General features: G+C 40.2%; 1 protein-coding gene across 1 annotated transcript; it reads left to right on the top strand.

Moving 5' to 3' along the window:
* Positions 1 to 9,330: 9,330 nt before the first annotated feature.
* On the top strand, positions 9,331 to 10,024 carry LOC103590451 (UV radiation resistance-associated gene protein-like; the record flags this gene model as incomplete). Its single annotated transcript, XM_008572682.1, has 1 exon — positions 9,331 to 10,024. A coding segment is annotated over one exon (694 nt), but the record flags the coding sequence as incomplete, so codon positions are not given.
* Positions 10,025 to 10,364: the final 340 nt, after the last annotated feature.

The raw sequence follows: 10,364 nt of genomic DNA, 5'->3' as shown, positions 1-10,364 counted from the left end.
ATGGTAGTTTAGCTTTAGCAGTATCTTTCAAAGACTTCATTTCACAGATTCTGTCATCTCAGGAGTCTAATGCTTCCTTTAGCTTTCAAGTCTAGTTTTAAAATGCTCAATGCATTCTCTGACCAGAGTTTTAATTTCTCTACTGAACTCATTCTGGGGCTGGGCTCTGTGAGATTGTTATTCTTCTGGTTTCCCTGGCAAAGGTAGAGGGATTTTTTATTGTTGTTTTTGTTTGTTTATTTTTTCTAGTTTTCAACATGAACAGTTTCTTATTCCCAAGTCTCAGGTGCTGTCCAGACACTCCAAGGGGTCCCCAGGTATTATTCCTGGCATCTCTTTCCTGTTTTTCACATGTTCTCTTGTAGAGTTTTACTTATGTTCTCTCTGTACAAATGACATCAAGATGGGCTCTGTCTGTTTCTACAGACCATTTTACACTCCTCATAATGTTGGTTGCCTGACTGTGATCTTGATACATTAATTTGTATTTCTTAAAGTGAAAGCTGATGAGTAAAGTAGTTGACTTGACCCCTTTTGGGGCCTCTCTTTGTTTCCCTCAGGAGGGAGGGAGATTCTCTCTCAGGAAGCTCTGCGTCGAGGCTGAGCTGGCCTGCAAATGGGCTCTGGGCTATAGCTCACCCTCTGTTCACTGGCCTATGTGAGGGCCCACTTCTCCAGGCTGGACCCTGTTGCCCAGGGCCATGGAAGCCTGATGTCAAGGCTCTCACATCACATAGCCTTGTGAACTGGGTTTCCTTAGCTTGCTTATTTTGTCCTTTGCCTGTGGAACTTTCTCTTTCACAAATTCATCTTTCCATCACTACTCAGTTTAAATAAAATCTAAAGGCTCCCTTGTTCAGTTAATACCTTTTTATACTCTCTGTTTTTATTTAGTCAGACTTTGGCAGGAAACCTTCCAGGCAGAGCCCAGGGAAAGGTGACCATTGGCACAGATTTCAGCCTGTGCTTTTGGCCCAAGTGTGTTTCTATTCTATTTTTATTTTGTTTTGTGTTTTTGTTAATATCCAGGGCAAAGATTAAGCACTTACACTTATCTGGTAATGGTGAGAGGCCTTTAGATTGCTTGCCTATGGCCAGGAGACTGCATACTTAAAACTATTAACCCCCAGCTACCTCCTGGGAGATAAAATCTGGCTGTTAGATTTGGTTTTCCAAGAGGAGGCTCTGTGCTTCTACTTGATCTGAGAGAGGGAAAGGAGAAAGATAAATCCCAAGCCTTTGCTGAATTTTGAAAATGGATAGTAGCCTAATTTATGGAGGTTTTTTTGAAAAAACTAACTTTATGTCATAATTTCTTAGCTGCCAAAAGACGTAATTCTACCTCAGCTTTGCCTTGGCAACCTACTTTTGGCACTCTGTGCAGCCCTGTCATTGCTCTGCATTATTTAAGCAGTAATCTTTAAGAAGGTGAGAAACTATTATTGCTTTTTAACACAGTTGACATGATATTGGCGCAGAGTAGTACCTAGAGCTTCAAACATTTCTAATGGCCATAAACCAACTTAAACACCTCCATGTAGAGATCTCACTTCCATGAGGTCATAGTTTGCTACATGGGGGGAGAAAGAAGAAGATCAAATGTTGTTTAAAAGTTTTTTTTTTTTTCTTTTTCTTTTTAAGTATTCTTATTCCACCGAGTTGTAGCTGTAGATTTTGGTCAGGATCCAGACCATCAAGATTTAGTATTTTGACCAGCTGTGATCTAGTAATGTTCCTCAGAGGAAACATTTCATAGTGAGGGAAAGACATATTTGAGACTGTGAATTTGTACTCTTTGCTAATACTTCATAATGTGAGAGCTGGTTGTAGACAGATAAAACAGGCACAAGTGAATCTAAAAGAGAATAGAGGGGGAAAAAAAACTATTTTCAAATAGTTAAAAACTCACCTCAGCTTCAAGAACTCTTAATGTGGTAAATCTTTACGCTTTTTCTTTATTTCATTTCCCCTTAAGTTTCCACATTTACATCATTTCATGTAAGAATTTATTTCTGTTTATAATTGATGCTTAGAATGCTAACAGTATTATAAATCCTAGAAAGTAAAACAAAACAAAGCAGAAAGCATGCACGCACACACACAAACTTAATGTAGCCGTAGGCAGGAAGAGAAGAGAAGGAAAAGATACCAATCTGCTTGACCTAAAAATTATTCTTTTGGTTTTCACCCCTCCCTCAAATAGGAGTAGAGAACAAATGTAAGTGTTTTGGTGGCAACAGAAGACTTAAATGTCCTAGGAACTGAGAGAGAGAAGGGACCTAACATTTATTTAACTGGCTTGGTTAAATCAGAGCTTTTTACCAAGTGGCTTTGTGACCTTGGCCAAGTTACCTAACCTCTGTGCTTCATTTTCTTCATCTGTAAAATAAAGTTCATAATACTTTATAGAGATGTTGTGAGCACTAAATGAGACATGTACAAAGTGGTTAACAGAATGCTTACCCCATAGCACTTCATAAATGTTAATTGCTGTTTTATTATTATTAATCAAATACCTACTCATTGTACTAAGAATTTTACTTATATATCTCACTTAATCCTTACTTCAATAGCTATTAGGTGGATATACCCATTTTACAGACAAGGAAACATAGGTTCAGAGCAGTGAGGGGCTTCACAAATGTCTCATGTTTCATAAAGATGGAGCTGTGTGTGGATTTCTGGATTATTACACATGGGAAATGTGGAAATGGAGATCACAGTTTGGACCAGTGCTTTCTTACCTTGTCTTCTCTCCTAATCTCCTTTCTGTTAAACGAAGCTTTAGCTTCAGGCAGTAAAACCAACAGAAAGACAGAGAGGAGGGGAAATGGTGGGGCAAGGAGGGTGGAGTAGAGTGAACTAGGTTCTATCATTTCCCAGGGTGGTGTCTTTCCAAGGTGTTTGTATAAGAGGTATAAAAGTGCTGAATATAGTTCTTCTCATTTAGGCTCAGGAAATAAAGAAGTTCTCCCTTTTACAAAAATTCTCTCTTCCTGAAGCTAAATTTGTACAGAAAAATGATGCATCAGGGATTTGGGGACAATTGGAATGTGCCTCAGAGGATTCTGGGAAGTTCTTATAGTCCCTAAGCAGTTGGTAGATCATGTAAATAGAGGCATTTTGAGCATTTCTACTTAATTGAAAGCCTTCCCCACCCTATGCCCCGAGAAAGGAAGAAAGGAAACTGGAATGGTGTTTCACATTGGGCGGAATAAATGTTGGTTGATTGATTTTGTGCTTTTTCTCCAAAACTCTTTTACATTTGCCTCAGTTCTTTATTTGCTTCTTGTAGCTAGCTCCCTGAGATACAGAAGTGGAGATGGGGGTGTGTGGGAAGAGTTCTGTCTGTTCCTGCTTTAAACGGTATGCTGTATAGGAGAAAACAATAAGAGGAGAGGAGATCTAGATTCTGTTCTTTCCTCCGCCACCTACTACCCTGGTTTGCTGTGCAAGACATGAATGTCTTTGAGCCTCCGTTGCCCCTTCTGTAAAAAGAGGATAATACTTTAGGAATTTGAACCCCATGGAAGCTGATCATAATGACAGCAACCACAATTACAGTTACTACTGCCATCAGGTTCTATGCCAGGCATTCTGCCAAGGATTTTATTTAATCCTTACCATAGCCCAGTGATCTATTTACAAAGGAGAAAACTGTCCACAGTCATATAACTAATAAATGGTGAGCTTGACCTCAAGTTGTAACTCCAAGTAGACAGAATCATCATGGCAGAACTAGAAGTAAAATCCAGATCTTTGAACATCCTTTCTCATCACCACTACTATCTCCAGACAGAGCTGAAGAGATTAAAAAAAAAAAAGGTAACTGACTGCAATAAATAAAGACTCACAGAATGAGAAAGAAATTAATCACCTAAATTTAGAAAACTCAGAGAAAACTTGATCCAAAGAAGCCAAATTTAAATCAGACTGTCTTCCTTGACCTCTAAACTGTAAGGCACTTGACTTCTCCCTTATCATGCTATTGTTTGAAACCCTAAGAAATTCTTTTTTACTTATAGCAAAAGGTTTATTATTAGGTAATTTAACAGTCCCTGATGTGGTTCAGTTATTCAACAATCTATGCCATGTTTCACTAAACCATAGCCTAGTAAATTTGTAATTACCGTATCTTTGGGTTTTTGTTTTTTAATAAACTCCTTTTAATTGCAGCATTAAACCCCAGATGTCATGTTTCCAGTTTGGACCTAAGCCAAGCTGAAAGAGACATCTACTCAAGGCAAATGGCTGATGAGGAGAATGTATGCAGTGAATTGGTGGACTCAGTCCAGTTGCTTGAATCTCAGACTCTGCACCCCCAAAGCTAGTGCCTCAGAGCACACAGGACCCCTTGACAGGAGTGGAGGATAATAAAAAATTACCTCGTTTCCTGCTACATCCACTCTTCCAAAAACAACCATGTTTTTGCTCTTGGGTTTTGTTTGTTTGTTTGTTTCAGTGTTAAAGATTAACATTTATTTGAATCTCATTCAAAGGAGCCCATGGTAGCCATGGGAGCTTTTAAGACCCCGGACTCCATTGGTTGTTTTTTAAGAGTGGAAACTCCCTGTAATTTTTTGTCACAACTTAAATAATGTACTGATTTCATTTGGTAAATAAATTGTCAGTAGCCTTTAAAAATTGGCTATATAATGAGTAAATCTATACATTTCAACCTCTTCGTCCAGATGAAATAATCATTCATTAAGCCAGACTGTAATCAGACAAAAAGAATCTTGAAACCTTCTGAGCATTCTTCTTTTTCTTTTCTATTATTTGCCTTCTTAATTGCTTCTTTTTTCTTTTTAGGCAATATTAGAGATAAAATGCTCTTTTTTTTCCCTTTAGCTTGTACTAAATAGTAATGAAGAGTCTTCCTTGAAACTTTCTATTAAATGAAAATCAAAAATTTTTATTAAAAATCTATGCATTTTGTTTTTATATAGAGATGCTCACACAGCAGTATGTTTTCTAATAGTAAAAGTTTAGAAACATCCTAAATCTACAAAAATAAGGGAACAATTAAGTAAATTATGATATTTTATTCAATGAAGCAACCATTTAGAATTATGTTCACCAAGAGCAAGAGGATTAATAACATCCAAAAGCCAGAAATGGAATTATGTGTATATACCACAAACACAACTTTAGGGTATTTATTGATTTTTTTAATTAAACACACATACATAAAATCAAAGTCTGAAAGAAAAATATCTGAAATCAATAGTAGTTATTAATAGTAGTTATTTGTGAGTGATTTTTTTTTACATAGTTTGTATTTTTTGAGTTATCCTGTGGGTGCACAGTATTACAATAATTAAAAATGCAAGTGTGTTTGTATATTTAATGTAATCATAATATTTCAGCTGTTTGGAGCTCAGCTATTTTGAAAATCTGGAATATAACTAAGATCTTAGAAGTAATTAAAAATAGTAATTCCAAGCAGCCAAAACTAACATTATAAAATTTATACAAGAAAGCATATTGTGCTCAGGCCCTCTCCTGGTCCATCACTCAAATCCAGTTTACTCTTATTTTGCGCCTAACTCCTAGGACATCTGCTTTACAAGAACACAGCAAACTAGCAGCAAAATATTTTAAAAAGAGAGGAGAAGCCACTGTAGGCTGAAGCACGGATATAATTACACTGACAACCTAATAGTAAGAGAGGACGCAGGAAAACTCCAAGTGCAGGCTTAACTCCAGACTCATATCCTGAGAAACAGATGTCACTGAAAATCCTATAGTCTCTTTACTGTGTCATCACTTAATAATCCATGTTCATATCAATGGTCCAAAGTCATCAGTAAAATAACTTTTTTGTTCAACTTTTTAAGATTGTAAGAAAGGTTTTAAAAAATTTTTTTGAAAGGTTTCAACTTACGTAGCCAAAAAAAGGGGGGGAGAAGGACCAAAATGTGGTAATAAAAGGGTGAATCTTAGATATGCAGACTTCTTTATTGTCTATCCAAAATAATGCATGTTCTTTTCATTCTTGAGAGAACGTTTTGCCGATACTTGGATTTTCCAATTTGTGTCTGATAGTATCATTACCCAAGTTCTCATAAAAATCCAAGGGAGCTGGAGAAGAATGTCACAAAATCAAGATGTCAGAAAATATCAAAGTCTTCACCTCTCAAAGCTTTACAATCCATCCATGCAAATAGGGATAACATACCATAGTTTAGATAGAGTTTGTGGGTAAACAAAAAGGTCTGTGTACTGGCATTTAACTTGATGTGTGCCATATCATTGGCACTTAGCCAATGTTAGTTGAATTTGAATATGAGGTTCCCATGTGGGATGCAACAGACAGTATGAGCTCTGGAGTTAAACTGAATCTAGTTCAGATGTGGTTCTTCAGCCTTGAACAAACTACATGACCCACCCACTCTCCTCCCTTTTTTACAGGGCAGATGCAAGAGGGTTCTGTGTGTGCAGAGCACCTTCCACAGTGCTGAGAACATCGTTGATGCTCAGGAAAATGATTGTTCCCTTCCCATTGAAGTTGTGGGGTCAGGTTGGGGGGGCAGTCCTCACACTTTATTACTATTCTGTTGAGGAGAGCTTTCTGGAAGTCTCAAAATACAATAAGTGCTGCAAAAACCCATCTTCCTCTTACCAGCCTGCTCACTGGGTAGTAAGCACTACTAGATGTGTTTCAGACCTGTTCTTCATACCCTGCCTTTTAGCCCACTGGGAGCCCAACAGAGAAGCAGAGCAGGATACCTGGAGGGGGTGGGAGGAGATGGCAGCACAGGGAGGGTGTCAAGTTATTCACCCTTCACATCCATGAGTGGTTAAACACCCGGTCTCTAGTCACACCTACAACCTCACCTTTAGTGTTCCAGGCTGGCTTACCTGGTGTTTCCCACCCTTCCTGGGCTGGGCTGCCAACTGAAAGGTTGGCTTGTCTGCACAGATAGACTGTCTGTGAGTAAGTGCTGATGCTCTGTTTTGGTTTGATTACTTTGCCAACCTGCAAAATTATTTAGAGAGGGACACTGTCAGCAAGCGGTAGAGTAAAAACAATAAGGTTGGCAAAAATGTGTAGCTTATCCAATTACTATGAGTTTTGGCAATATATAACTGAAAACCTAGATTAAGGCCAGTAGATTTCGCTCTGTTTTGTTTCGTTTTTCTTGAGAACCAAAAATAGTAATTTACTTGTCTGCTTGCTCAGTTCTGTATGCACCCAGTGATCTCCACTAATTATGAAATCTCTCCTGGCACTGACACTTATGGCCAAGCAAAGGAGTCTGACAGGCCCACGAATTAGAAGCCTTGTGGTTGCCTTTTCTCAAAAAGAATAACCCTTGCTTGGGTGTCTGAGACCACAGGCATAATCCAGCATCAGAAAAACTTTGAAAGAAGAGGGAGTAAGGAGCTGGTTCCAGGGCTTGAAGCTGTGGACACATATTGAAGGAACCCTAGATACCTTTTTCTTTTTCAGGGCACTTATTACAATTGTAATTTGAAAATGTATCATTCGAGTAATTATGAAGTCTTCTGCAAGATTTGAAGCTCCTTAGGGGCAGGGCTCTGTCTTGCATCTGTCTCCCCTCTCCAAGCCTTGCTCCTATACTATTTGTTGGCTGTGTCTGGTTTCAAGTCCTGCATCTACTCTTGCCTAGTGGTTGATCCTTTGCAAGCCGCTTAACTTCTCTATGCATGTTCCTCATGTGGAGAACACAAGTCAAATGAATCTCTCTCTGCCTCTGAACCCAGCTTGTTCATATAGTTGTGTTGAAGCTAATTTCATCTGCATATAATAGTAGAACTGTGATCAATACTCCAGGGGTGGCTTGACTAGCACAGTGTATAATATAACTATCATTTTCAGGGTCTGGATACTCTATTTTCATTAACTGATTATTATTTATTATTTCAAACTTAAGTGTAGTAATGCATACCTTGCTTTCTTGACAGGGTTTTTATAAGGACCAAGTAAAATGATATATATGAAATTACGTCAGAAACTATAAAGCTTTATATAGCTGAACAATGATTATTATTGCTGGTCCAAAGATACCTTTCTGAGAAGTAACTCAGGTTCAAAAGAAGGCACCGAGGGCCGGCCCCGGTGGCACACTGGATAGTGCGCCGCTTGGGAAGTGCGGCGGCGCTCCCGCCCGAGGGTTCGGATCCCACATACAGACCGGTTCCCGCTCACTGGCTGAGTGAGGCGCGGGAGCAACACCGAGGGTTGCGATCCCGTTGCCGGACATGGAAAAAAAAAAAAAAAGAAGGCCCCGAGGGCCGGCCCCGGTGGCACACTGGATAGTGCGCCGCTTGGGACGTGCGGCGGCGCTCCCGCCCGAGGGTTCGGATCCCACATACAGACCGGTTCCCGCTCACTGGCTGAGTGAGGCGCGGGAGCAACACCGAGGGTTGCGATCCCGTTGCCGGACATGGAAAAAGACAAAAGACAAAAAAAAAAAGAAGGCCCCGAGGGCCGGCCCCGGTGGCACACTGGATAGTGCGCCGCTTGGGACGTGCGGCGGCGCTCCCGCCCGAGGGTTCGGATCCCACATACAGACCGGTTCCCGCTCACTGGCTGAGTGAGGCGCGGGAGCAACACCGAGGGTTGCGATCCCGTTGCCGGACATGGAAAAAGACAAAAGACAAAAAAAAAAAAGAAGGCACCGAAGACCAAGTATTGTAAAACATGTATGTGGCTAGCCTTATAAAGAAGAATTTATTTCCCAAGTTAATTTTTCATGGAGAAAAAAAAAAATGTGCCCTTGATCCTCTCTCTGCCAGTTCTCTAATGCAAGGTGATTAGCTTCTGGGTGTTGGAAAAGGCTGTTTATCATCAAATCATGAGTCACGGGTTTTAGTTCAGCCTTGTCACTGCCTCACTGAGTTATTAAGGGCAGGTTATTTAACTTCTCTGCCAAATGAGGATGACTGCTTTACAAAGATAAAATAAGTGAATATTAAAAGCGAGATTAGCAATGTCGATAGCTCTTCAGACTGTGAAGTTGATTACATCCTCATGTTTTTCTTTCCAGATCCGGTCTGTCCACTTACTTCAGTTCTTCCCCATATGACATGGATATGTCTTATCCCCATCCTACACTGGGCACTCTTCTCTAAATATATTGCAGTGTGTCTGTATCCTTCTTAAAGGAATCTCCCACTGTTGGGCCCAGCATGCCACATGTGGTTTCTTGCATTCAGACACTACAATAAATACTGCCTAAGATGATCATTATCTATTTTTATTATCTCAAATCTAAATATGCTGTTTCCTGTCTCTGGATCTAGAAGGCTTAACCGAATTCTGAAGTAGAAAGTAACTTCTCATTTTTGTTTGTCTTCTAGCGACAGACATCACACCTCCAGTGCAATCCCTGTTCCAAAGAGACAAAGCTCCATATTTGGGGGTGCAGATGTAGGCTTCTCTGGGGGGATCCCTTCACCAGACAAAGGACACCGAAAACGGGCCAGCTCAGAGAATGAGAGACTCCAGTACAAAAGCCCTCCTCCCAGTTACAACTCAGCGTTAGCCCAGCCTGTGACTACCATGGGAGAGTCTGAGAGAAAGACAACATCTCTGTCCTCCTCCTTGGATACCTCCTTGGACTTCTCCAAAGAAAACAAGAAAAAAGAAGTAAATTTGGGTGACAGCTTAAGTGGAGGCCATGTGAGTGTGAATGCTAGCCAAGAACAAGGTGAAGCCCTCTCTGGCCATCCGGCCACAGTAAATGGCACTCTCCTACCCAGTGAGCAGGCTGGTTCCACCAGTGTCCAGCTTGCAGGTGAGTTTCACCCAGTCTCAGAAACTGAGCTCTGCTGTACTGTGGAACAAGCAGAAGAAATCATTGGGCTGGAAGCCACAGGTTTCACCTCAGGCGATCAGCTAGAAGCATTTAACTGCATCCCAGTGGACAGTGCCGTGGCAGTAGAGTGTGATGAACAAGTTCTGGGAGAATTTGAAGAGTTCTCCCGAAGGATCTATGCACTGAATGAAAATGTATCCAGCTTCCGCCGGCCACGCAGGAGTTCTGATAAGTGATGTGAGCAGACAGTAGGACCAAGGCAGAATCGCTGCCTAAAATGAGGATAAAGCTGCACTTACCCTTTGTATTAATTATGACACAAAATGAATATTAATGGAGGATATTCCTCAGAAAAACAGATTTTAGGAATAAAAGGAGGGACTCAGGATCATTGTATATCAGTGAGCCAGACAAAGTTAGATTTTGCTTTCAAGATTTGCTTTTCAGGCCTGATTATTATTTTAAGGCAAAAAGTCACCCTCTAATTGAAAGAGCTTATAGCTCAAATTACCTTTTAGGTATTTGTCTGCTTTTTATTTACACTTCTATGTTATCCTCAGAGGGAAGATGATAATA

Source organism: Galeopterus variegatus, unplaced genomic scaffold (genome assembly GCF_000696425.1).
Source record: "Galeopterus variegatus unplaced genomic scaffold, G_variegatus-3.0.2 Scaffold818, whole genome shotgun sequence".
NCBI lineage: Eukaryota > Metazoa > Chordata > Mammalia > Dermoptera > Cynocephalidae > Galeopterus > Galeopterus variegatus.
This window is presented reverse-complemented; position numbering and strand designations above follow the sequence as displayed.